Source organism: Diceros bicornis, chromosome 33 (assembly GCF_020826845.1).
Source record: "Diceros bicornis minor isolate mBicDic1 chromosome 33, mDicBic1.mat.cur, whole genome shotgun sequence".
In the NCBI taxonomy this organism is placed as follows: Eukaryota; Metazoa; Chordata; class Mammalia; order Perissodactyla; family Rhinocerotidae; genus Diceros; species Diceros bicornis.
The window spans coordinates 2,664,680-2,692,454 of record NC_080772.1 but is presented as its reverse complement, the minus strand read 5'-3'; the positions used below and the strand labels follow the sequence as shown (position 1 = coordinate 2,692,454).

At 47.9% G+C, this 27,775-nt stretch overlaps 2 protein-coding genes, 1 long non-coding RNA gene and 1 pseudogene across 16 annotated transcripts in view; 2 read left to right on the top strand and 2 right to left on the bottom strand.

The window, feature by feature from the left end:
* LOC131396465 (uncharacterized) overlaps positions 1 to 18,027 on the top strand; it is a 47,986-nt gene extending 29,959 nt beyond the window's left edge. The window contains exon 3 of the long non-coding RNA XR_009216567.1: positions 17,934 to 18,027. This is a non-coding gene — a long non-coding RNA (uncharacterized LOC131396465). The remainder of the gene's footprint in view (positions 1 to 17,933) is intronic.
* LOC131396454 (ral guanine nucleotide dissociation stimulator-like) overlaps positions 1 to 25,034 on the bottom strand; it is a 45,196-nt gene extending 20,162 nt beyond the window's left edge. For 2 of the 14 annotated variants that reach the window (XR_009216558.1, XM_058528678.1), the window contains exons 1-7: positions 24,447 to 25,031; positions 22,839 to 22,920; positions 22,365 to 22,441; positions 21,728 to 21,760; positions 21,245 to 21,366; positions 19,464 to 19,615; positions 14,733 to 14,767 (exon numbers count right to left, since the gene is read on the bottom strand). Coding sequence is in view for 9 of the 14 variants with exons in the window: in XM_058528678.1 (XP_058384661.1) it covers positions 14,751 to 14,767; positions 19,464 to 19,615; positions 21,245 to 21,366; positions 21,728 to 21,760; positions 22,365 to 22,441; positions 22,839 to 22,920; positions 24,447 to 24,455 (492 nt within the window). In the remaining 5 variants the exon portion in view is untranslated. Of the gene's footprint in view, positions 1 to 9,401; positions 9,547 to 14,528; positions 14,768 to 15,411; positions 15,513 to 19,463; positions 19,616 to 20,944; positions 21,036 to 21,244; positions 21,367 to 21,727; positions 21,761 to 22,364; positions 22,442 to 22,838; positions 22,921 to 24,446 lie in introns of those variants that run through there. The other 12 variants (XR_009216556.1, XR_009216555.1, XM_058528677.1 and 9 more) reach the window with 12 other exon arrangements.
* On the top strand, positions 1,578 to 2,061 carry LOC131396455 (large ribosomal subunit protein eL34-like; annotated as a pseudogene).
* Positions 25,035 to 25,151: 117 nt separating the features above from the next.
* Positions 25,152 to 26,529, bottom strand: LOC131396456 (ral-GDS-related protein-like). Its single transcript, XM_058528681.1, has 2 exons — positions 26,470 to 26,529; positions 25,152 to 25,703 (listed from the first exon to the last, which is right to left on the bottom strand). The coding sequence occupies exons 1-2, from the start codon at positions 26,476 to 26,478 to the stop codon at positions 25,374 to 25,376; spliced, it is 339 nt and encodes a 112-aa protein (XP_058384664.1). The 5' UTR covers positions 26,479 to 26,529; the 3' UTR covers positions 25,152 to 25,373.
* Positions 26,530 to 27,775: the final 1,246 nt, after the last annotated feature.

Sequence of the window (27,775 nt, the reverse complement as noted above, 5' to 3'; positions counted from 1 at the left end):
TGGTAGTTACCTAAGTACCTCTCCCTGATGAAAAGTCTAAAAAAATCTCAAGGGAAAAAGAAAGCGGACTGAGTCCAATATCAAAAGGATGTTTATTAAAGCCAATTTTCTTTAGCAGCAGGCTTGCAATAAAATAAAAGATATTTTTAAATGTATAAATTCATAAGCCTGGGTATAAACCTAGACTGATGTAGTTCCATAAAAATTATCAAGTTGTAACCTCTAAAAGCTAAGTAGGTAATAGAACTGTTGATTAACCTCAACTGAAGTGCTTATACCTGCTACTATATTCAGAAGTTAATAGCTACCTGGGGGCATTTTAACTTACATGTGACGTTGAGTAGGGTTTTCCTCTGATGATCGCCCTAGTATTTCAGAAAATTCTAATTAGCAACTAATTACCATTGCACCCTGTCATCACACAACCCTCATGTTGCTGCCGTAACTTTATTTCTTCAAATAAGACAGAGGGAGGCTCCAACAAGTTCTGAAGCTGCTTTCGATAATTATATAGCACAGAGAACAACACTACCTTTGCTATTATTTCTGTAAGATATAACTGTCTCCAGACAACCAGTGCACTCAATGTAGAGCCAAAACAATGTTGGTCTGCTTGTGTATTTGGGAGACCAGTGTCTCACAGTGAGCCTGTGTTATGTTTCCCACCGTCTCATAGGCAAGGTTATATGTCTCCAGGTTTTCTTGCAAGGCACTGGAAGCAGGGCCCTTTACTTGGGATTCATTGGAATTCAATGAATACTTAGAATTCATTACTCATTACCAGTTAACTCATTTTATGGTGCAAATTTCTTCATCCTAACCAATTCTCACTCACGTGCATAGAAAATTCCATGTTTTAACATATAGTATTACATTTGGTTGAGTTTTTTTTTCTTTTCCTTCCTTATATAACTTTCAACTACTGTAGAGGACTGTTTTGAAACTATTTAATTGTTGTTGTTGTTCAGTCCTCTGAAGCTTAATGAGGAAAGTTGTATGAATATACACATAGTAATGCAAACATACTCCCTTATTGCCTAGGTGCTAGGTAATGCCCAAAGTTATTGAGCCCAAGGAACTGAAGTCGTGTTTGTGATGATGGATGCTTTGCAGAGAGCCAAGTCTATAGAAGCTGGAGAAGAAACAGAACTGATGGTTCCATCTTCTCTTCCAGAGACAAGAACTTCGACACCCCAGGGCCCTGAGAGGTTTAGATCACCCTGGAGCTGTTGCAAAGCTAATCTGGTGCCATTATGTGGAAATGGAGGGATTCTGTGCACCACCACCCTGATTTCACATTGGAAAGCCAAGGGTTTTTTATTCCAACTCCAGATAATTCCACAGAGAAGTGGTTATTATGTATGATTATTTGCCTACTTAAACTACAAAAGTTTTCTATGTATAATAGCAAAGAAGGAAACCATAAAGGAAAGACTGATAGATTTTGCTACAAAAAGGAAAACATTTCCAAGTAAAAAAAAAAATACAGTAAATAAAATTAAAAGGCAAATGAAAATAATGGAAGGTATTGGCAAAATGTATGACAAAGGATTAGGGCTAATGTTTTTAAGACACAGTTCTTTTTAATCTCTATAAATACAATTAAGTTTCTTTTTCTTTTCCTTTTCTGGGGATAGTGTCTAGAGGCATTCAAAATGGTCCAGCACTTGACATACTGTTGTAGGCTATCTTACAATACAGCTTCCAGCAATGCCAGGCTGTCCTAAGCCCCTGGTATTAGAATTGTCTATCTTTATACCAAGAAGGGAGGGACAACACCAGAATCCACATGTCGCGTGTGCCCAGGTCAGCTTCAAGGAGTTCATGCCGTGAGACCTAAAGTTCTTATGAGATTGTCTAAAACAAAAAAACATATCATCTGGGCCTGTGGTGCCTCCATGGTTGCTAAATGTGTCTGTGACAGGATCAAGTATGCTTTTCTAAAGGAGGAACAGAAAATCATTGTGAAAGTGTCGATGGCACAAGCACAGTCAGAAAGCTAGATTTAAAAATGGAGATTTTTTTGAATAATAAAAATAAAAGCCTTCTAAAAATTTAAGTTTCTTCTGTTCCTACATTATGGGAAAATGGATGGGCATATTTTCACCAAATTGGGAGATATATTTGGGGTGACCTGACTTAAAATATAGCCTATGTGTTGTACAAGAGGTCCATTTGGGAGGACCCTGGGGAAAACCAAGGGAGTTGGGCAGTGCTGCGTTAGAGCAGCTGGACCTGAGGCTCAAAGCAAGACCCTTGGGAGTGTCCATTGGGTCAGACATACTAGCTGAAGTATCAATGGTATTAACACTGGCTAAAGCATAGAGTGTTGTGAGGACTCAATGAGATCATCCATGTAAAGTGCTGAACTCAATGCCTGGCACATTCACTCACTGATTCATTTACTCAGTAAATTTTTATTGAGTGACTGCTGTATACCAGGTGCTCTGTTGGGTGCTAGGGATACAGCAGTGATCAAAACAGACAGCCATCTCCACCCTCTTGGGGCTTACATTCTGCTTAGGTTCCTTTTTTTCTAAATTATCCAATTTGCTGGCATGTAATTGTTCATAGCAGTCTCTGATAATCCTGTGTATTTCTGTGATATCAGTTGTAATGCCTCCTTTTTAGTTTAAATTTTACCTATTTGAGTCTTGTCTCTTTTCTTGGTTAGTCTAGCTAAAGGTCTGTCTATTTTATTTTTTCAAAAAACCAACTCGTATTTTTGGTGATCTTTTCTATTGTCTTTCTAGGATCTATTTCATTTATTTATGCTCTAATCTTTATTATTTCTTTCCTTCTGCTAACCTTTGGGTTCGTTTGTTCTCCTTTTTCTAGTTTTTATAGCTTCTTGAGGCATAAAGCTAGGTTGTTTGTTTGAGATTTCTTTTTTCTTAGTGTAGCCATTTGTCACTTTATACTTCCCTCTTAGAACTATTTTTGCTGCATCCCATACGTTTTTGTATGTTGTGTTTCCATTTTCTTTGACTCAAGGTATTTTTTGATATCTTCTTTAAACTATTGATCGTTCAGAAGTATGTTGTGTAATTTCCACATATTTGTGAATTTTCCAGTTTTCCTCCTGTTATTGCTTTCTCGTTTCACACCTTTGTGTTTGGAAAAGATAGCTGGGATGATTTCAGTTTTTTAAAATTTGTTAAGATTTGTTTTGTGGCCCAACATTTTGTCTATCCTGGAGAATCATCCATGTGTAAGGAAGGAAAAGAAAAATGTGTATTGTGCTGCTCTTGGATGGGATGTTCTAGACAAGACTTGTGGTTCCTTTTGGTCAATAGTGTTTTTTCACTTCTGCTGTGTCCTCATTGATTTTCTGTCTCAATGATCTATCCATTGTTGATAGTGGGGGAATGAAGTCCCCTCCTACTATTTTATTACTCTCGATTTCTCCTCTCATTTCTGTTAATTTTTACTTTATATAGTCAGGTGCTCCGATGTTGAGTGCAGTATATTTACAGTTTTTATGTCTTCTTGATGAACTGCCCCTGTATCAATATATAGTGACCTCCTTGTCTCTAGTGAACAGATTTTGACTGAAAGATTATTTTGTCTGACATAAGTATAGCCACTCCTGCTCTCTTTTGGTTACCATTTGCATGTTATTTAGTTCAATTCCTTCATTATTACTCTATGTATGTCCTAAAAGCTAAAATCAGTCTTTCATATGTAGCACAATGTTATATCTTGTTTATTTTGTCTGTTCAGCCATCCTGTGTCTTTGATTGGAGAATTTAATCCATTTACCATTAAAGTAGTTATTGGCTGGTTAGGACTTACTATTGCCCTTTTGTGTGTGTGTGTGTGTGTGTGTGTGTGTGTGTGAAGATCAGCCCTGAGTTGACATCTGCTGCCAATCCTCCTCTTTTTTACTGAGGAAGATTGGCCCTGGGCTAACATCCATGCCATCTTCCTCTACTTTATGTGGGATGTCTGCCACAGCATGGCTTGATGAGCAGTGTGTAGGTCCACGCCCAGGATCTGAACCTGCTAACTCCGGGCCACCAGAAGCAGAGTACACGAACTTAACCACTACGCCACCAGGCCAGCTCCACTATTGCTGTTTTTTGGATTTTCTGGTGGTTTTGTAGTTTCTTTCTTCCTCTCGCTGTTGTCTCTTGTGATTTGTTGATTTTTTTGTAGTTCTATGATTTGATTGTTTTCTCATTATCTATTGTGTATCTACTAGAGAATTTTTCTTTGTGATTTCCATGAGGCTTATGTAAAATATCTCCTACCTATAGAAGTCCAACTTAAAGTGATAACAATTTGACTTTAATTGCATACAAATCTGTACACTTTTATTTCTCCCCTCATTCACATTTTATGCTATTGATGTCACATTTTACATATTATTATATTGTGTATCCACTAACAAATTACTGTAGCTATAGTTATTTTAATATTTTTGCTTTTAACATTCATACCGTAGTTAAAAGTTTATGCATCATCATTACAGTGTTGGAATATTCTCAATTTAACTATATGTTACCTTGACCAGTTAGATTTATACTTTCATATGCTTTCATGTTGTTACTTAGTGTTTTTTCATTCAACTTGAAGAACTCCCTTGAGAATGTCTTGTAAGGCAGGTCTCGTATCGATGAAGTCCCTCAGCTTTTATTGGTCTGGGAATGTCTTCATCTTATCTTCATTTCCGAAGGACAGCTTTACTGAATAATGTGTTCTTGATTTGCAGTGCTTTTCTTTCAGCACTTGGGATAGGTCACCCCACTCCCTCCTGGCCTGCAAGGTTTCTGCTGGGAAAACTACAACCCCTTTAAATGTGATGAGTCACTTCTCTCTTGCTGATTTCAAAATTCTCTTTTTGTTTTTGACTTATGACAATTTGATTATAATGTGTCTTGGGGTAATATTCATCATATTGAACTTGGTGGGGTCCTTTGAGCTTCAAGAACCTGAATATCTATATCCCTCCCAAGATTTAGGAACTTTTCAGTCATTATTTCTTTAAATAAGCTTTCTGCCCATCTCGCTCTCTCTCTTCTCCCTCTGGGACTTCCTAGTATGCGTATTCCTTCCCATGGTGGTGTCCCATAGATCTCATACACTTTTTCACTCTTTTTCATTATTTTTTCTTTTTGATCTCCTAACTGGATGACTTCAAATGATGTTTTTGAGTTTGCTTATTTTTTCTTCTGCATGATAAAATCTGCTGTTGAAGCTCTCTCGAATTTTTGGTGTTGTCATTATACTAGGATTTCTGTTTGATTCTTGTTTATGATTTCTATTTCTCTATTAATCACCTCATTTTGTTCATTCATTATTCTCCTGCATTTGTTTAGTTGTCTGTCTGTGTTCTCTTGCATCTTATTCAGCTTCTTTAAGATGACTATTTTGAATTTTTTGTCAGGCAGTTTGTAGATCTCCATTTCTTTGAGTTAGGTTACTGGAACTTTGTTACTTTTGATGGTGTCATGTTTTCCTGATTCTTTATGATCTGTATAGCTCTGTACTGTTGTTAGTACATGTGAAGAAGCAAATACTTCTTCAAGCCTTACAGACTGGGTTCCACTGGTAAAAATCCTTCTCCTGTCAGGTCCATGGTCTGAAGGGTTTGCCTCCAAGGTCACAGTCAAGCCTACTGGAGATGGGTCATGTGGTTGTGGCTGGGTCCACAGTGGTGTCCATGATTTGTGGGCCTGTTACTAGGGGCTTGGGCAAGCTGAATCCTGTCTGGCCCCTCAGTGGATAGGACTGCATCCAGGACCTTGGTCAATAGGGCTGGCTGGGACAAAGGTCCACTTCAGGGTTCACATTTGAGTCTGCAGAAGGTGGACCTGTTTCCAGGTGTGTGGATGGTTAAATGGTAAATCTCTTGTCAGATTCCTGGGATGGCCCCACCAGGACACTAGGTGGATCCCTGGGTGGCAGGACTAGCCCAGTGTCACAGCTTAGAGGTGTTCTAAATAAGTCACAGGGCTCCTTCAGATCTGCAGCCAGATTGAGGTCTGCAGGTCCTCCTTAGAAGGCACAGATGGGGTGCCTCCTACCAGGTCCCTGGGTGGGCATGTCTGCTCCCTCACTGCTGCTGAGAGGGGCTGGAGCCACGTTACAGGACTGCTTCAGAACCCATGGTTGGACCTAGGTTAGTGGACCTGCCTCCAGGGGCACAGATGGGCGTGTCTCCCAGCAGGTCCCTGGACAGGCATAACTGCTACTGGAGTGTGGCTTGGATGGATGGGAGCCAGGTTACAGGGCTGATTCAAGATCCACTTTTGGAATGATGTCCGTGGGCCATCCTCTGGGGACATGGATGTGTGTGTCTCCCACTGGGTCTCTGTAGAAACTTGTCTATTCCTGGAACATGGCTGAGAGAAGCTGTAGCTTGGTCATAGGCCACTGCAGGGTCCACAGCAAGGACCAAGGCAGACAGGCCTGTTACCTAAGACACAGAGAGGCGTAACTCCCTCTGGGTCTCTTGGTGGTTGGTGCTGATGGCAGGACCAAAGCCAAATGGGGCTGTAGCCAATTCAACAAGGAAACGAGGCTTTTAGCATGGCTGCAGCCAGGGATATGGTCAGCAAGCCTGAGACCTGGCTGTGGGGTTGCCTTCTCAAAGAAAAGTCCCTCCCCGGTCTTGGGCTCCACCAGTGTTTCACAGCTGCCTACTTGGATCTCGAAGCTCCCAAAAAGGCACTTTTGTCCGTAGATGGCTACCAAATTATTGTTCCTATGGGGAGACAAGAGGAAGAAACGTCCTATCCACTGTCTTGCTGTCATCCCCATAGGTATGATCCTTTCGGTTACTGTGAGGATTACATAAAACATCTTATAGTGATAACAATCTATTCTAAATGGATAACAACTTAACTTCAATTGCATACAAAAACATTAATCCCTTACATTTCCACCCCACACTTTATGTTATCACTTTCAAAATTACATATTTTTATATTTTGTATCTATTAACATAGTTTTATTGTTATAGTTACCCTCTGTGCTTTTACCTTTTAAATGGTATACGAGAATTTTAAGTGATTTTTGTTACCGTTATCACAGGATTCTGTATTTGTCTATATGTTTACCCTACCAGAGAGCTTTCTATTTTCATGTTTTCATTTTGCTTTCTAGTGTCCTTGTGTTTCAAGATGAAGGACTCTTTTACAATTCTCGTAAGGCAGTTCTGTTGGTGATGCTCTTCCTCAGGTTTGTTTATCTGGGGAGGTCTTTATCAAGCCTTCATTTTTGAAGGACAGTTCTGCTTGATATAGTATGCTTGGTTGGCAGGGTTTTTAAAATCTGACTGCACTTTGAATATATCATCCCACTCCCCTCTGGCAGGCCTGTAATGCTCCTGCTGAGAAACTGCAGATAGTTTTATAGGTCTTCGCTTGTATCTGATAGGTCCCTTTCATGCTGCTTTCAAGATTCTCTCGTCTGGGACCTTTGTCAGTTTGACTATAACGTGTTTAGCTGGAGCCTTTTAAGCTTCTTGAATTTGGATGTTCATTTCCTTCTTCAGATTTGGGAAGATTTCAGCCATTATTTCTGCAAAGAAGCTCTCTTCCCCTTTCTCTCTCTTTTCTCTTTCTGGGACTCCCATATGTGTATTGATCTGATTGATGAAGTTGCAAAAATCCCTTATGCTTTCTTCATTTTTCTTTATTCTTTTTGTTCCTGTGACTCAAGGATTTCAAATGACTTATCTTCAAGTTCACTGATTATTTCTTCTGCTTGATGAACTCTGGTGTCCAGCCACACTTGTGAATTGTCCAACTCAGTTATTATAATGTTCAACACAAGAATTTTTTGAGGTCATTTTTATATTTTTTGTTGGATATTCTGATTTTGTTCATGAATCATTTTCTTGATTTAATTTGTGTCTTTCTATGTTCTGATGTAGCATGTTGAACTTCTTTAAGGCAATTATTTTGAATTTTTGGTCAGGCAATTCATAGACCCCTGTTTCTTTAGGATCAGTTTCTGGAGATTTATTTTATTACTTTAATTGGGCTTTTTCCTGCAGCCAAACCTGGACACAGTTCACAAGCAGAAGCCTTGTGCTCTCTTTAACAGTTGGGGGCAAAGGAGGGAATGTGGAATTGTAGGGTTTCCACTTCAGCTGTCTGTCTGTGCTGGCCCTTCATCCTTGGCAGGTTCCTAGGTGTGATTTATGGTCTCTGAGAGAGGGTGGGACAGAGCTTCAGGAGTGGGTTCTGGAGCCAGACTGCCTGCCAGACTTCCAAATCCTGGCCCCACCCATTAGAGCATTGTGACCATGCATAAACTCACTCATCATCTAGGAACCTTGCAAATAATTGTGCTACTTCAAAGAGGAAACAATACTACTTGGCAGATGGTAATCCTTTCTGATTCATTCATTCAAAGCTATTCACTCATTGAACAAGCAATATGAGGATAAAGAGATGTCTCCATAGGACGTGCTGTGACAAGCTCACAGTCACTGGAGCCACAGACACAGACATGTAGACTCCAGAGGGTGTGAAAAGATTATAGGAGAAACACAAATAATGAGGAAGGAGAGGCAGGGTGGTGGATGAGAAGCAGGAGGTAACTCAACTGCAGATGGGACATTTGGGCTGAGGTCAGTAGGATGGTAGGATTGCTACAGTTAGAGATGAGGAGAGAGCCCCCACTGTGCAGATGAAGACAGGAAGGCAGGGCATGTTAGAAGAAGAGAGGGGATCTAATATGGTGCCCATGTAGTGGCCTTAGATGATCAGGGGCAGGGAGTGGGCACAAAGCAACAAGGCCAGATCGGCCCCTCTGTAAGAGGATCCATAAACTAAGGATAAAATTTGGGCTTTTATCCCATAGGCAACAGGATACCATGTGATCAGGTGGTCATTTGGGAAGTTTCCTCTGGAGTACTTGAGCAGTTCCAGCTGGGGGCAGGTCACTGTTACAACACACAGTGGGAAAGCCACAGTCTTTATGATAACAACAAAACCAGCTGTAACCACGTGAGATTTCTTATTGTAGAAGAAACTTCAAAACCCAAGGATCCCAGGATATGTTACAGTCCCTGCTAACATTTGTCCTGCTTAGCACCCTCTACACTGTGTCTGAGTCGGTCCTCACACCAGTGCTGTGAGGTGGGGACAATCAGCTCCTGCTTAGAGCACGAGGTCACACAGCTAGGATATGGGACAGTCAGGATTTGAGCACTAGTCTGGGGAGGTCCTGAGCCGGCCTGCCTCGCCGTCTTCTCATAAGAAAGGGTGCTGCCCCTTCACAGGAAAGTGTTCCACAGCTGCAACTACTTCACATTCTACAGCGTGCTGCTGGGCCTGGGCGCCTGCCTCTCCAGGCTGCTCAGCAGCTGCCTCGAGGGCACGTGGCTGACTGCCCGCCTAGACAAGGCCATCATGCAGAATGGCTGTGAGGGAGCAGACGTGGGTAAGTGGCCCATCCCAACTGGCCACACGTCTGGGGAGGGCTGGTCTTGCACCTTTGTAGAAGCTGCCTGGAGGTCAGGTATCAGCAGTTCACAGTTCACACTCTTCACTTGTGCTCAGAGCTTATCTTCCCGTGGAGGCTATAAAGCTGAGTGGGAAAAACATTCAACCCAGTGGTTAGAAGGGAGTTTAAGTCTACTAAGTAACCAGCACTTTTGACAGACCTTTGAAGTGTAATGGAGGTCAGAGAGAGGTAGTGGGATTCGAGCTGAACAATTAGAAGTTTAATTTATGGATGTGTGGCTTAGACATTTTTGAGAAAGAATGCCTTTTAGATTTAATGGTGTCAGTTGGAAACTTATTTAGTCAAGAAAAATGGTCTGTTCAGTTGAAATACTTCAAAATCAGCCATTTCTGTGCAGCAAAGGTAGTTTTTCTACTTCGGTCCCATGTCTATTCATGCAGTCATCCATTTGTCATGTGACTGATGCCTTCTCTCTATTAGCCACAGCAGCTCCCAGCCCCTTTGAGATTCAAATTCCTCACAAGATGGATGGACTAGAATGTGATCTCTATGAACCCTTCCAGCTTTTTGTACCTCATTTTCTAGATTCTCAGCAAAGACACAGGCACCATTTAGGAACAAATTGATGCTGGGCCAGCCTGTGACCTACTGCCTGGCTTGACTTGCCTTTGGGATTTTGGGGGCTCTATGTGGACCATTATCACACCAACCCATGCTCATCAGCTTTTCTCGCATCCTGATTGCAGGCCACAGGCTGTCAAATACTGGGGCCTAAATCAGTCAGCAGGTAATGCCTGCTGTTTGAATCCACACTGGGGTTGAACTCCAGGACACAAGTACGCTGACTTCCCTGGTATCCCTGAGATGCTTCAGGTTCCCCCTCCCCTGCCCCCTTTCTCCACACTCCACGCCCTGGGAGCCCTTCTACCTGGGAGATCAGGAGGCTTAGCCCCCTGTCAGCCTGGCCATGGGACCCCTGAAGCCTTGTGTCCTTGCCCTTCCAAATAGACCCTTCTCTTTTTCCTGGAAATGAACTCTACCTCTGCTAGCTGAGTCCTCCATCCCCCATTTCTTGGAGTCTCTGTCCATATTCCAGGCTGCAGGCCTGCTGCCCTCCAAGATGGGGTTCAGTTTTGCCTAATCTGCCCTGTTGCTCACCAGAAGCTCTCTAGGTCACCAACTCCTTCCCCCTCAAGGCTCTATACTGTCTACTCCCACCCCTTCCACCCCTATTCCTCTGCTCTGACTTCTCCTTGGAAGCCCATAGCCATGTCTTATCTGTGGACATTCAGTGCCAGTCGGGACTCAGCTCATTTTTGTTCCTAACACTGTAGATACCCAGCTCTGTGGGACAACCTCAGATCCCTCCAGCCATCTTCATGTCCCCGGGAGTCCTGGTCCAGCTCCTTTCACATGTCACACCACCCAGAAAGCTTTTCCAACAGCCTCTGAGAAGAACAGAGACAAGCTGCCCCTTCCCCTGGTCCATCTACTCTGATTCTATCTTAGGTTCCTGCCTCTCAGCTAGGTCCAGGATGAGGTGGCTCCTGCTGCAGACTTTGATCCATAACCCTAGACTGGTCATCCTCAGAAAATCAAAACCAGGCCATGGTTCCTGTGAATTTACCCAGATTCTGCAGACATGGTTCAAGAGTTGACACTGTCCTCCAGCATCTGCTCCAAGGCCACTCCAGGATGTCTGCCCCCTAGAGAGATGCAGACTACCCAGAAGTTGTCCCCTGCAGTGTGATAGGACGGCACAACCACTGTCCATGCAGATGGCATACAGCACTGTCTACTCGGGGCTGGCCACGAGCTGAGCTCAGCTGGGCTGAGTGATCAAGTCTTAGGTCTATTTCACTCCCTTGGCAAAAAGATCAGTACTAGTGAAGAGTTCTGTTGATCAAACTTTGCCCAATGATTTCCACCATTCATGGGTAGGAGCAGCCTCAGGGAGTTGCATGTTAAGAAGCACTTAGTTTGACTACATGGCAGAACTTTGTTTTACTGAAGAAGGTGATAAATTATCTACATCAGGGCTTTTTAACTGTGTGGCTCTATTTTTCTCTGGAAGATGTATGGCCTCAACCCAACAAGATTCCCATTGCTTCCTCCTTTCTATGTCTTATAGTGCATGGGATAGAACGTAATTTATGATCCCATCCTCCAATCTGGTAGGGCAAGCAGGAATACAATGAGCTCTCTCTCCCTTGGCTATTGGGATGATGAAAGGATCAGAAGTGACCTGGCCTTGTTCACGTGGAAGACACACAGATTCTCTCTGACAGGGTGGAGTCACCTAGGAAATCCACCTGTCTGAGGAGGCAGAGGTGGGATGGATAGGCATTCTATGTGGGGGACAAGAAGAGCAGAGGTGTGGGAGGAGGAAAGCCCTGGGCATGTTTGAGGAGGGTGATCCATCTGGTGTGTTGAGGTTAAGAGTGTTGGAGGCTGGTTAGGCCATTCTGAGGAGGCCAGAATGCCAGGCTGGGAGGCCCAGGGCTTACCCAAATTCTTCACATTTCAAGCATAAGGTCTGTGATGTCCTGAGACCTGTTCAAAGTCTGACCATTCAAAGTCACTCACAAAGCTTGTGCAAGAGCTATGAGGACCCACCAACACAATGAGGGAAGTCCTGTCCACCTCGTGAGTCCCACAGCCACTGAAATTCAGTAATCATTAGTGAGCACCTATTGTAAACTCAGTCGTGTTGCTAGGTGTGTTTTCCTCTTTTAACTTAATCCGCACAACTAAGCTTTGTCATTCTGCTTTCAGAAACTGAGGAAACTGGGACTCGGAGTGTTGGGATCCCCACACCACCAATTTCTAGTTGTGTGACATCCGCCAAACTACTTTGCCTTTCTGTGCTCCTTTTACTGTATATATAAATAGGGAGTGATACCTACCACATCCAAAATTCTTCTGAGGACAAAATGAGTTTATGCATTCAAACACTGTCAATCTAGTATGTGACATGTCCTACACTCCCCATAAATATCAGTTATTGTTTTTTGTAATGTGACACTTTGTGGTGATCTGATGACTGTCTTCGCACCTCTCACTGTTCTCCCAGATCCATGAAGAAAGAGGCCTTCTCCAGTTTTACTCACCATTACCAAGTACGTGCCTGTAACGTGGTAAGATCTTGGAATAAGTAAAAGAACAAGGCTATGACGAATGAGTCTTTCAGCCATGAATTCAATACTGGAATCACTACTGGCATCACGGACAAGTGGGAATGAGAAGAAGATCAGGAACACGGGGTTCTGGTCTGAGCTCTGCCACTAGCACAAATCTCAGTTTCCCTGAATGAGAGCTAGTGCTGCCATTACAGTCAGTGCTCCTCACTTGCATCCAGCCAGTGCTTACTGAGCAGGTGCTACGTGCATTTGCCATTCCAGGGACACAGGACACCTAAGGAGATGAGGTCCTGCTGCAGCACGTGGCACAGGCCTCTCTTGCAGCTCCTGCTGTGATGGTCTCTCAGTCTCTTCCCTGGACTGCTTGTGAGTTCCTCAAGGGAAGAGATCAGGTCTCTCTCATTCATGATGGTATTATGTATTGATAAAAGGTATAATCCATCAAGACGATGTCACAATTTTAAACACACATATCTAACAGCAGAGCTCCCAAAACATATGAAGCAAAATTGAAAGGAGAAATAGACGGTTCTCCAACAATAATGGAGATTTCAATACTCCACTTTCAAAAAAGGATATTACAACCAGACAGAAAATCACTAAGGAAATAAAGAACTTGAACAACACCATAATCAATTAGACTTAACCTTCCACCCAAAACAGCAGAATATGTATTCTTCTCAAGTGCATATGGAACATTCCCCAGGATAGACCATATTTTAGGCCCCCAAACAAGTCTTAGCAAATTTTTAAAACATTGAAATCAAATAAAATATAATTTCTAATCACAGTGGAGTGAAATTAGAAATCAAGTACAGGAAGAAAACTGGAAAAAATCATAAATACATAAAAATTAAACAATACAGCATTAACACCCAGTGGATGAAAGTTGAAAATATGAGGGACACTAGATAACACCTTGAATAAAATGAAAATGAAAATACAACCTACCAAACTCATGGGATGCAGAAAAAGAAACACTCACTGGGAAATTTATAGTTGTAAATGCCTACATTAGAAGAAGAAAGATCTCAAAACCATAACCTAACTTTACAACTTGAAGAGTAGAAAACGAAGAGTAAACCAACCCTGAAACCAGCAAAAAGAGGCTTATAATAAATATAAGAGCAGAGGTGAAATAAAGAACAGGAAAACAAGAGGGAAAATCAGTCAAATCAAAAGTGTTTTCTAGGAAAAAAGCAATAAAATTGGCAAACTTTTAGCTAGACTAACCAGCAAAAAAGAAAATGGATAAAATTATTATAACCAGAAATGAAAGTTGGATATTACTACCACCTCTATGGGAATAAAAATTATTATAAGATTGTACAGTCTTCTTTGCCAACGAAGAAGCCCTCCCAGCCCTGCGTGAGGGGGTGAACTCTGCTTTTCCTAAGGACTCGGTAATGGTCTCCCCCGGGAAGCTGCCTTGCAAGTACTGCTGATTCTCCTGAGGACCTACACCCACCAGCCCCATTTGCTACTAGACCTAGTAGCCTCAATTCCCAGCATGTCCCAGAGACTGAAGTGTAAAATATGACCCATGAGGAGTTGTGCTACGTTCCAAAATAGCTTCATCCTTTCCCCAGTGTATACAGAAACAAATCTAGGAAAACTGTGTGCAAATGGCTATTAAGGGGTTTGGATAATGGCGGAAGGAACATAAAGTTGGATCCGGTCTAATTTATTGATATGGGCCCACTAAGCAGAGATTCTCTACTCTTTGCTGTGTCTTGAGAGGGCACAAAGAGTTCCAGCAGTGTCATTGGTTGCCGGGAATACACTAAGTGAGGCTGACCTTCCTTGGTCTCCTATAGAAGAAAGTATCCAAGGCTTAGGTGTTTGGAACGTTAGAGTGTATTTATCATGTAAGACATGCCTACCCACCCCAACAGGGTCCAGAGGACACACTTGCACTACTACTGTGGAAATAAATTTATGAGGGCAGCCCCAGAGTAAGTGAAGAGCTCTGTGGCCACTCTCCTCTTTAGGGCAGACATTACAGTGGAACTGCTGCCAGTGACCTGGGATCTTGATATGCAGTGAGGACACCTGGATCCCGGGGCAGCAGAGACCAAGCAGAGGCACTGAATCTCAAGAGACAAGGTGGTTATGGTTTCTGTAATGGATAGTGGAGTCAAGGCAATAATGAGAATCCATTTGACTCACAGAAACCTATGGTGGTAGCTAGTTGATCCGAGTGTCTGTAGAGGGAAAGAGAAGGCAGTCGATGAAATTCTTGATCTGTGTAAGAATAGTTCTAGATCAAGTGAACAGAAGTCTAACTTGAATCACTGAAACAGTCATGGCCCTTCAATCATTTCCCACCCCTGAGCCACTTGACAGATACAGGAGCCCTGGTGTGAAGGGGAGGCTGATTCCCTTGAGTAAGGATCTAGATATACTATTTAAAATTAAAACGGTTAATCTTTTCCCAACCTTCCCCCAAAGGATGTACAGCTTTTTGTGATGGTGACCATACATTAGGGAAAAGGAAAGAATCAGAATTATAGGGATTATTGAATACAGGTTCTGAAGTGACACACTAATTCCAGGAGACCCAAAACATCACTGTGCTCCATGAATCAGAGTAGGGCTTATAGGATCAGGTGACCAATGTAGGTTAGCCCAGATCTGTCTCATAGTGGCTCCAGTGGGTCCCTGAGCCCATCCTATAGCTTTTCCCCCAGTCCCAGAATGCTTAATGGTAATTGACATACTCAGCAAATGGCAGAATCATGAGACTGGTTCCCTGACCGGTGGAGTGAGGGCAATTACGGTAGGGAAGGCCAAATGGAACCCACTAGAATTGCCTCTACTTAGGAGAATAGTAAAATAAGAGAAATACCGCATTCCTGGAGGGGCTGCAGAGATTAGGACCACCACCGAGGACTGAAGGATGCAGAGGTGATGAATCCCACTATATCTGCATTCAGGTCATCTCATGGCCTGTGTATAAAACAGATGGATCTTGGAGAAGGATGGAGGATTGTCATAAACTTAACCAGATGGTGACTACAACTACAGCTGCTTTCCCACATATAGTTTCATTACTTGAGTCCTGATACCTCGTATGCAGCTTTTGATCTGGTAAATGGTATTTTCTTTATCTGTTAGGAAAGACACTAGAAATAGTTTGCTTTGGCCTGTCAAGGCCAGCAATAAACCTTCAATGTCCCACCTCAGGGTGTAGCAGCTCTCAAGCTCTATGTCATAACTTAGTCTACAGGGACCTTGATCACCTTTCTCTTCCATGAGGCATAACACTGTTCCGTTACTTTTCTGTTTTGGGGGAGCTTTTTTGGTGAGGAAGATTGGCCCTCAGCTAACATCTGCGCTCATCTTCCTCTATTTTATATGTGGGATGCCATCACAGCATGGCTTGATGACCAGTGCGTAGGTCCACACCCGGGATCCGAACCCGCAAACCCCAGGCCAGCAAAGCGGAGTGTGTGAACTTAACCACCCACCACCAGGCCAGCCCCTGTTCCGTGACATTTTTGACATCATGCTCATTCAACCTAGTCAGCAAAAGTAGCAGCTGTTTTATTGGAAGACACTTGCATGTCAGAAGGTGGGAAATAAATGAAATGAATCAGGGGCCTCTCGCCTCTGTGACACGTCTGCGAGTCTAGTGGTGTCAGGCATTTTGAGGTGTCACTTTTAGGGTTAAAGATAAGTTGCGGCATCTGGCCCTTCCTACAAATGAAGAAGAGGCATACTGCCTAGCGCGCCTTTGTGTATTCTGGAGGCAACATATTCCTTATTTTGGTGGGCAACTCCGGCTCTTTTACCGCATGATCCAAAAAGCTGCTAGTTTTGAACGGGGCGCAGAGCAAAGAAGGCCCTGGGGCAGGTGCAGGCAGCACCCCACCGTCCCATGAAGTGGTGTCTACGAGGTCAGGCTGGAGCAGGCCCTCAGGCACAATCAAGTCACATGAGTGTGTATACCCAATGTCCGTGACCCCAGCCCTGACACATTCCCTTCACTCTCCCAGACCACATCTATGGCCTCACGGAGAATACCTACAATAAGTTGACTGAGGAAGAGAAGACTCCGGTCTGCTTTATATATGGTTCTATGTGATAGGCAGGCGCCACCCAAAAGTGGACAGCTGAAGCATTACAGTGTCTGTGTGGGACATCCCTGAAAGAAAGTGACAAGCTGCAATCCTCCCAGGGGGCCCAGACTTAAGCAATGCACCTGGTGGTTTATTTTGCTTGGAGGGAGAAATGGCCAGAGATAACGAGTCAATTTCAGTTCACAGAGGCACGATTGGATGGCTGGTCAAGAGCTTGGAAGGAATGTGATAGGAACATTGGTGGCAAGGAGGTGTGGAGAAGAGGCATGTGCCTATACTTCTCTGAATGGGCAAAAAAGGTGAATTTCTTTGTTTCCTATAAGAATGCGCACCAAAGGGTAACCTCAGCAGAGGAGGATTCTGATAGTCAAGTGGACAAGATGACCTGTTGTGTGGGTGCTACCCAGCTTCTCTTCCCAGCCACTCCTGTCGGGGCCCAAGGGGGCCGTGAACAAAGTGACGGAGAGGCAGGAATGGAGGTTATGCATGGGTTTAGCATCGTGGACTTCCACTCATCGAGGCTGATCTGTCCACAGCCACTGCTGAGTGCCAAATCTGCCAGGAGCCTAGACCAAAACAGGGTCCCTGATAGGGCACTATTCCCCAGGGTGATCAGGAAGCAACCAGCTGGCAGGTGATTACAATGCACCTCTTCTACCATGGAAGGGGCAGTGTTTTGCTCTTAGTGTGTTAGACACCTATGCTGGATACAGATTTGCCTTCCCTTCACACAACGTTCCTGTTAACTACCATCTGTAGACTCACAGAATGCCTTATCCACCACCATGGTATTCCACTCAGCATGGCTTCTGATTAAGGAACTCACTGCCCATAAATGAAGTGCAGCAATGGACCCATGCTCATGGAATTCACTGGTCTTTTCCTGTTCCCCACCATCTGAAGCAGCTGACTTGAGAGAAGAATAGGCGTGTGAAGACGGAGTTACAGTACTACGACCTAGGTGGCAATACCTTGCAGGTTTGGGGCAGTGTTCCCCAGGAAGCTGCTTATGCTCTAAATCAGCGTCCATTATATAGCACTGATTTTCCCATAGCCGGGATTCACAAGTCCAGCAATCAAGGGTGGAAATGCGAGGGGCACCGTTCACTACTACCACTGTTACCCCTCATGATCCACTAGCATAATTTTTTTTCATGTTCATGTGACCTTATGCTCTACTGGTTTAGGGATCTTCATTCCAAAGGGAGAAAACACATTGATTTCTTTGGACTGGAAATTAAGACTGCCACCCAGCCCCTTACGGCTCCTCTTGCCTCTGACTCTACAGGCAAAAGGAAGAGAGTTTCCATGCAGGCCGCGGTGATTGATCCTGATTACCAAGAGGAAACTGGACTGCTGCTCCACAATGGAGGTAAGGAATACAGGAGACTCCTTAGGGTTTTCTTAGTATCACGTACCCTGTGATTAACGTCAATGGAAAACTACAAGAAACCAGTCCAGGCAGGACTACGAATGGCTGTGACCCTTCAGGAATGAAGGTCAGGTTCTACCACTGAAATTGAAAAGGGTTTGCAAAGAACCACAACCAGCTGAGGTGCTTGCTGAGGCAAAGGGAATATGAAGTGGGTAATGGAAGAAGGTAGTTATAAATACCAGCTATGAAAGGGTGACTACCTGCAAAAACATGGAGTGATTGTTATATTTTTTCCTTATTCAGGTATGAATAAGTTTGAGTAATTTTGTGTATTTTGTACACTAGTTAAATTTACATAAGTTTAAAAAAGCAGTAAAAGATTGAGTGATATGTACCGTTGTGCAAACGTGATTCTCTTATGGATGACTGTAAGTGCACTTTTGACAAATGGATGCCCAAAGGTGCAATAAATTGTCGCCCTTCTGCTATATCATTGGGCACAAGGGTTATTAAATGTTGCTACATGCAGGATCAGTTCTCAGGAGCCTCATAGTCCTGCAGTAGAAACCCTGTGGGCACCCTTGACTACCTCCTCGTCCTGATTAGACATGGGAGCTGGCGCTTGTCTTTCTATTTGGAGGTAAAGTATAGTCTTCCCTATCTTTCCTTTAGCAAATCACTTTCCTGGATGGCTGTGCCATGTCAGGAAGGGCCTGGGCTGCTGGGAACCAGGATGTATGCTCAACACCAGCTTGCACTGTAAAGGCCTCCCTGGCAGAGTCCAGCCTGCTGTGTGTCTGAAGGACACTTGCAGCCTTCTGATGGAGGAGGATAGCTCAGAACTGCCAAGCAATTCATCTGGGCCTTGTCTTACAGGGTGTTTCCAGACGTGATGTTCAAAAAGCCACGTGGGAACCCTTTAGTTCCTGGTCATGGGGTGGATTCTCAGGGTGAGCTCAGAGCAGTGTCTGTTCACCACCAGATGGGAAGCACTTCAGTATTTTGATTGGTAAGACTGTGTCCATTCATGGCCATGGATCATCAGTGTGGTGGCATTCCCTCCATGGACCTGCCTACACCCTCCCCTCTCATGCCTCATCTTTCAAAGCTCCCAACAGGAAAAGTTCACAGCCCCCATGACACATAACCACAGCACAAGGCTGTGGAAAATAACACAGCCATCCCAGGGGGCTACAAAATCTATGGGTTCAGGCCCATCTAGCCCTTTAGGACACGTCAGTAATATCATGACTGAGCGTGTAAACTGGCGAATGTCAGAGACCATGGACTTCAGAACTACACAAACCCAGAAGTCACCTTGGCATGCAACGGAGAGGGTGGCGGTTTTCTGTGGCCAAATAGAGGGACCCATAGCCTGGGAAATGAAAACCCGTCCCTGATCCACCAGATCAACTCCCCCAGGGAAGAGTGGCCACAATGTACCTGACAGAGGCTGGGGCCTCCAGGACATTTCCTCCTGAAACAGCATTACATAAGTACGTGCAGGGATGCTGGAGAGCCTAGTGTGTAGGCAGCATAGACATGATGGAAGGAGGCCCAGATGTAGCCTTAAAAGCTGCATCACAAATCTTCGCCTGTGGATAGAAAACAAGCACGAAAAGGAAGTCAGAGACCTGGGCAAGGATCCCAGGAGGATTCAAATCTAGGTCAGGGGTGAACACGGAGCCCCTAGAGGGGCCTGAGGAGGGAAAGTCCTGCCTGCCTTTAGACCATTTACAAGTGACCTTCCTCGGGCCTTGTCCTCTACCTGTGCACGTTTTGATATTTTTACATCGTTTTCCCCACTTACAGCTGATGCAATTCCAGAGGTTGAACTAGAAAACTACAAGTTCCTAAAATGTGATCAAAAGAAACCTCAACAAGAGAAGCAGAAACTATTCCCTCTTCCTCCAGAATGTAGAAAGGCAGCCCCTGCCTGTGGCACGACATGGTCCTGGGTAGTGCTGTTTTAAAGACACCCACATTTCAGTGGTTGTTGCTCTGCCTGTGAAAGTACCTTCAACCTTTAAATCCCAAGAGAACGGGCAGCGGGCCGTGTCTGCTCCTGGAGCAGCTGAATGATACTGAAATGAACTTGTCCTCTGACTTAGGGGGACTTGGGAGTGTCCCCACTGGCCAGGGAAGGGGCTGGCCCTTCTCCCTTCTCCTACATACAATAAGCTGATGACCCAGAAGAGTTCTTGATTCAAGGAGAAATGTGAGATTCTATGTCTCCCTTACATGCCTACAGAAAGCGACAGAACCACACCACAACTCCCAGGCTATAAAGGGAACAGGACTTTAATATAATATTCAAATATGGCATTTATTATTTACAACACATAACTACTGTCCCTCCCCAATGGGTGACTAGATGCTGGGGTAGACATGTCAGGGAGCTGGGGTGGGGTCGTCCCCACTCTCTTGGGCTTCACGGGGCCCCAGGAATCAGCTTGCAATGCTCCCCTACCCATCAGGTGGGAGGAGCCGGCCCGGTGCATTGCAAGCGTCCCAGCTGTGTCCCCGCTGCTGAGGATGCGGCTGTGATTGGCCACTGGTATGGGGCTCGGTGTTGGGGCCTGGGAGCTGAGTAGAAGAGTCGGGTTATCTTGGGGGGCCTCCCTCAGAACCATGGCGCCACACCCTGTCCCCACTGCACTGGGTGCTCCAGTCCCTGTGCTCAGTGCTGTCAGCCACCAGTACCCCATTTGTCCCTGTCACATGAGCGATCATTTAGTATCACCTGTTTTACAGAGGAGGAAACAGAGTCTCAGGATGCTGGAGAGAGTCACCCCAGTCACAGGACTGCTCAGTAGTGGAGCTGGGTTCCCAGTGCCAGTTGTCCGACTCCCCAAGGCCACGCTTAGCCCGAAGCTTTACTGAACCCCTAGGAATCAGTCACCCCGGCTCAGACACTCACTCACCCCTGACCTTGATGATGGCCGGTTCTTCTTGGCCTAGAGTATTCTGCTGGCCAACTAGGCCTGGGGCCCTAGCTGGCAGGACAGGCTGTAGCTACAGGACAGAGAAGCACCTGTGAGCCTACCAGGAGCCACACCTCAGGTGCCCCCCCACTGCCTGCCCAGCAGCTGGATTCTGGGTGTCCCAGAGGTCACAACACGATAAGGCCTGGGGCTGACCAGGGGGCCATGGAGACAGGCTCTCTGGACTGGCCAACAGAGAGGGTCCACTTCTGCCCTCAGCCAACTTCTGCCCGGCCTCACCTATCATTCTCATTAAGCAGCTCCATGTCCTGGAACCAGGCCCCAAATCGCTCCTCGGGCTCTAGGTTGTAATTCTTTGCGGCCACCTGGAGCAGCAGGATCTCCCTCATGACTCGATATTCCTGGGGCCAGAGGGAAGGAGAGGATGCAGACAGGGCCTGGGTGGGGGATGCTGCAGCGGCCTTGTCAGGGGTGAGAAGTGGGGCAGGGGACCAGTCCTGGGAACCATCCTTCCCTCCAGTTCCATCCAGGCTCTACCTGTTCTCAGAAGGGGAATAATCAGCCCCTCCTCCAGGAAGTTTTCCTTGATGCCATCCTCCCCTCAACCCACCCGCTAATTGGATGGATTTCCCTCTTCTCTGTTATCAAACTCTTCCTCTCAATCTAAGATACAGGGGGGTGGAGCCAGGGACTGTTCTGCCCAGAAGGTCTCTGATTTCCACCTCCTTCCCCTCCCCTGCAGGGAGTGCCACAGCTGCTCACCTCAGTCCTTTTCTGAAGGTTGATCTCATTCCCCTGGAAGGCAGACAGCCAGAGTCCATCAGACAGAGCCCCCTAGCCTGACTAGCCCTCTATGCCCACCCCTTCTCATGGTGCACGACTGCCAGGTCCCCAGAGGGGGCCGGGCATGCAGAGAAAACAGGACTTGGGCCTAGGCTGGGCTCTGGGCTCCAGAGGAGGAGGACAGGGGGGTGAGGCTGAAGGACCTGGCAGCACAACCCTCTCTGATGACAGACATGGAGGCTGAGGCCTCAGGCTGAGGGGATTGCTCAGCCACTTACGTGCTGCCTGACTTGGGGGGACCCGATATCTCTCTCCCCCATGGGCAGCATGGGAGGGAGAGGCTGAGTCCAGCTCAGATAAAACCTCATGCAGCTGTGCCACCAGGCAGCTCTGAGCTTCCCCAGCTTGGGGAACCAGAATGGGTGTCTCAGGCGGAGCCTGTGTTCACTCATCCCTAAGATGGGCCTGATGCCCCAGCTCCCAGGGGCAGCTGCAAGGCTCTCATGAGAGATGTGCCAAGTGCTGAGAGCTCAGAGCTCAGAGCTCAGTTCGGGGGCTCCTGCATCCCCAGGCTCAGGATCCTGGTCCTCACTGCCTGGTCCCCACATTCACCCACCTCGAGATAATCACCCATCACCAGGTGCAGCATCAGCAGGTCACCGAGGAAAGTGCCAAGATAGGGGACGACACCCTGTCACATGGGGGTTCGGGTGAGATGAGCCCTTGCTGTCAAGTCGTCCCCGTGCAGACCCTCCCCTGAAAAGTCCTCACCCTCAGCCTCCTGGCCCACCCCAGGGTTCCCACGGGGAGCAGCCTAGGACCCTTAGCAGCCTCCCCTCAATTCCTCCTCCCTTCACACCACAAGAACACCCACACTCCTCCTCCTCACCTCCCAGGGCTGGCTTCTGGCAAATCACAGGGTATGCGGTCCCTGGCCCTCCCCACAACACACCCATCCTGCACCAGCTCTTCCAGGCCCCCCTCCTGCTCACTTCTACTGGGGGACTCAGGCACTGTGGCACCAGGAGGAAGGGCCCTCCTCTCTTGATTTGAGGCCTCCAGCTGGGAAGGCAGAGCCACTCCCCAACAGGCACACTCACCTGCTGCTGCTGCTGCTTCTCCTGCACTCTCTGGGGGATGATCTCCGGGGGGGCAAACGTGGAGGGCCCCTCCTGCCAGGGTCGAGGACAGTGTCAGCGGGCCATACTCCCCTCACCCCATTTCTCTCCGGCACCACTGGCCTCTGACCCTGGACATCTGATTCGAGTCAACTGGTACCAATGCTATTCCATCCTCCAAGGTGTTGTGATTCTAGAACAAACCCAGCTCCAACTCGCACTCTAGGTGTGAGCTGGGGCCTGTGGCCTGGCCTCCCCGAGCCTGTTTCCTCATCTGGAAAGTGTGAGAACTCCAGCTACCTCAGAGGTTCTCCTGAGGACTCAGTGACATATGACTGTCATCGTTGTCCTCACCCTCACCCCTCCGTGTGGAGCAGGCAGAAAGCTCCCACATTCCTTTCCTCCCTCTTATCTCATCACCACCGTATGAGGCCTGCACCACACAATCACCATCCCTCCACTTCCGTGATGAGGAGGCAGAGGCCCAAACAGGGGCAGTGAGTTGCTCAGGGGCCCACAGAGGAGAGGCCGCTTGCCCCTCCCAGCCAGAGGCCCTGTTCCAACGTCCTCACCTAACCCCCGCCCCACCACTGACCACAGTACTGTCCCCTGAGCTCTCAAAGCGTGGTTCTGGGCCGAGCTGTGGATGGAGAAGACGAGGTGTCTTGGGAGTCCGGTTGAGTGGCTCTTGCCTGCCCCAGTCCCATGGAGTGTCTGGCCCCCAGGCTAGGACAGGCCGTGCCAAATCCTACTCCTCCCCAAGGAATCCCTCAGGACATTCCCCTGCAATGAACTCTTTCTTTATCCACTCAGGAACTGGACCCCCAAGGTGCCACCTCCGATCAACAGGGAAGGGGGTGACAGGACGCTTTGCTTCCTCGTTTACATGAAGCTCCCAACGTCCTTTCAGAAAGATCCACTAAGAATCCGTCAGTTACCTAGACGCTTCACATAAGCCACCTGGGGCATATGTCATTGCCAACCGGGCACTCAGGTGAGACTCCTGTGGTTGGCTCCAGTGACTGCTCTAGGGGTTCGGGGGCGGTCCCAGAATGCACACACATCTGTCTCTGGTCCAGACGTTCAGAACCAAGGCTGAGCAGCCTGTTTGTCCACCTGGGCCACGGGAATCCCCTGTCATGCCCGAACCTGGGGCAGGCAAGGTGGCCTCCCCTTGGAGACATGGTGAAGACAGAAGGAGCGGCAGGGGCCTGGCTTCTTGAGGACAGGTTTAGGCTGAGGGCTAAACCCAGCCCAACCACCCAACAGCCTGGAAGAAGCTACATCCAGCAGGATGGACGTGCTTGGAAGCCAGAGACCTATTGATGGTGCCAGCTCGGCAACTCCTCCTGGAACAGCCCAGCCAACACCACCGAGTCCCAGGACCAGGGCCTCGTGCTCACAAATGGCACCCCACCCGCCCGTGGACCAAACAGATCCCTCTGCTTGTTAATCTGGACAAGACAGACGGGAATGTTTCAGAGAACGTTCAAGTGAGAAACTATCAAAACCACAGCCTGCCCAGTCCCCCTTTCCCCCTCGCCCCTCCTCTCTTTCCAGACCTCCAGCCTCCACTCTACCTTGGTCATCAATTCTCTTCTCAAGGACTTGTCATGGCTACAGAGCTCCTTAAGTTTTTCAGAGCTCTCCCTGAGGGGAGGGGAAAGAAGGAAGGATAAATTGGGGGATAATGTGAGGGGTCTGAGTGCAAATCCTTTTTCTTTGCAAACCCAAGAGATGCAACCTGCCTGGAGGAGTGTTCTCACTGGGCTCCTCTGAGCGCTAAGGTCTCGTGGGACTGGGCAGGGGCTCTCCTGTTGGTCACTGGGGTCTCCATTCCCCAGCTCTACAGAGCACCTCTGTTTTGACCACTTTGAGTTTCAACTGGGCGTAGAGTTCTGTTGCCATAAACACTTGAAAATCTCCAATGTGGCTCAACCCTGGCATTTAGGGAAACTGAGTCCTGAAGCAGAACTGGTGCACTAAGGACCCAGGGAGGCTTAGAGACCCCCACCGAGGCCCACGTCCTGTCCCCAGCATTTGCTGCCTCCCAGGAGTTCCCACGTGACTGAGGGGGCAATGGCAGACATACGAGAGATCCCCCATCCACCCTGATCCTCCTATGGAGAGGGGCCTACCCACCGGGAAACATTCGCCCACGTGTTCTTCAGGTGGCTTATGGAGATTTTCTGCAGAGCAGAGATGACAGCACGGAGCGAGGAGAAGATCTTCAGGATCTCGCACTCCTGGGGAAGGGAAGAGAATGAGCTGTGAGGTGGGGCGTTAAAGACACGCTTGCTCTAGCTTCAGTCCCCTTCTATTTAAATCTCCCCTCCTGGATGAGACAGATGCTCAGGGAGCCCCAGAAGGGCACATTTAGGACCCAGAGAGTAACACTTCACAAGGAGGAGGATTTTAGCTCAACCCAGGGAAGGAGCCAGGGAGGAAGTGAGCATCCTCCCACTGGGACCTGGAGTCAAGGTCAGCGGGCCCCTAGCAGGAAGGGCCTAGGGACTGTGCAGGGGCTTAGACCACACACTGCAATCCTGGGAGCTGATAAAGGTGCAGAGGCGGTTCCCAAGGCTCCAGAGAGGGGCTCCACTGGGCCTCCCGCAGCACACCTGGGCCACCTGGATCCAGTGCTCCACCACCCTCGCCCTGTCCTGGGCCGTCATGCTTGGGTCCCCGAGGCAGGTGGTGACGACGAGGCTGACCACCCTTCTGAAGTGGTCGACGGTGGCCTGGACGGTGGGTGCCAGGTGCTCATTGCCGGGCTTGTTCCTCTTGCCCCAGGTGGAGCCCAGGCACTGAGAGGGCATCACCTTCCGGAAGAGCTCCTGGGGAACAGGAGGAGTGTCACCCAGCCCTGCCACACCCCAGCTCCATGTCTACAGCCCCCAAAGTGCCGCACAGGGGTCACGGTTTAGAGCGGGAGCTCAGGAAGCTCAGGATGTGGTCTGAGCCTTGTGAGAGTCCCTGGGTTTTCTTCTCTGTCCACTGCGGGCACCCAGTACAGGATGACCCAGGACCCAATACTGACAGGGAAGGGAGGGGGCATTTGCACCCAGCCCGTCCTGGCTAACTCCAAGCTCCAGACAGTGGCTCAACTAGGCTCATCCCAAGGGGGCATCTTCCACCACCCTGATGCCCCCTCTGGTCCCACTCCGATTCTGATGCACATTCCCCTGCGGCAGCTACAACCACAGGCCCTGTCTGTCTCCCTTGTAGTGAAGTACACATCAGGTCTCTAATAAATGCTGAGGCTGTTGAGCCTCCTGAGCAGCCGGTTGGGCCACCAGGGACCTGGCTGCACACAGTGAGTTCCCCTCCCCCACTGATGGGCCAGACCCCGTGCAGCTTTCCGTCTCTTCTACCTCGTGGAGCCGGCACAGCCACTCTGTGCAGCAGGTCCTGTTAGTGTCCACCTCTACGCTCTGCAGGTGGACAGCAAAGCCTTGGGGGTTCAGAAAGTTGCCCAGGTCGTACGGTTGGTAAGGGGGAGCGCCAGGATTTGGGCCCAGGTCATAGGAGTCCGGATCAGGTCTGGGGCAATGATGGCAGAGGGAAGGCCTGCCCCTCCGCCCTGAGAGCCCAGCTGCTCACCGCATCCATCACGGTCAACTGCTCCGCCACCAGCTTAGGAGGGAAGGCCGTGAGGTTAGGCTTCTTCTCTTAATGGCCACAGGTGGAGATGGACTTCCCACTAGAAGTGATGGTCCAGGTGACTCCAGCTCAGCAGCTCCCACTCCTGCTGGAGCCAACGTGGGCCCTTGCTCCAGCTCCAACACTGCTGAGGGAGGGGACGCTGGCTCCAGCGCTAGAGGGGGTGGTATTGACGGAGCTGCAGCCAGCTGTACCTCCACCACTGTCCACTGCCCTGCTTCTGCTGCTGGCTGGAGCTCTGCAGCTGGCACTGCAGCGGGATAAAGGGAAAGGTTCATCCACATAGCTGACTTTCCACGTGTCCTTCTAAACACAGGAAAGATCCCACTTCCCTTCCGGGAATTCCCAGCCTGCAGTCCCCCTTACTCTCTGGCTCTGCCTCAGTGGCCTCCAGAAGCTCACACCGGGCAAGGGAAAGAGGGTCACGGCAGCTCAGCTCCGAACCAGGCAAGGTGACCTGCATGTGCATCCCCTTTAGCTTGAAAAAGGGACAGCCCCAGTCTGGTCCCGCCCTAGTTCTGGTCCAAGCCCAGCGTCTCAAGGTCCTGAGTGTGGAGACCCTCTGCTCCTGCTCTCATCTCAGAGCAGCACTGGATGGTGCGGGTGGCCTCGTGCACCTGCCCCTTGTCTAGTGAGTTGGTGGAGTTGAAACCATTGGGCAGCTCCTCAACGACCTCCTGAGTGGAGTTCTGCAAAGACTGCCCGGGAGCTGTGCCAGAAGGAATCAGGGGCTGCTTGCACTGCCACTGGGGCCGACCCCCAAGAGCAAGTCCGCTCCTCAGTTCAGGCACAGACGGGCATCCCTGCAAAGAACTGTGGTCAGGGAGGGAAATAGATGAAACCTCTAGGGCTCGGTAACACATGAGTAGAGAAGCTCACCTTCTCACGCTGCCAGCCATGACCCTGTATGAACATGACAGACCCACCAGGCTTCCGACACCTAACAACCAGCTCCTGACTAGGAATGACCCACCCCTCATGCCCTGCCTTCCCCCCTCCACACAGACACATGCACACACACACACACACACACACACACGAAGAGGGGCAAGGAGTGTGGGGCTGATCAGGTGGGATCACAGTTGTGTCCTGGCCTGCACCAGCCTTTCCTGGGCTGCCCCGTTGTTACCTTTCGCTGCCTCCTGCCAGATGCCCAGAGGCATCGGGGATGAGGGCTGAGCCAACGTCGGCAACGACGAAAAAGATTCTCTTTCTGGGCTTTTCTGAGCCCAGATCTTCCAAAAAT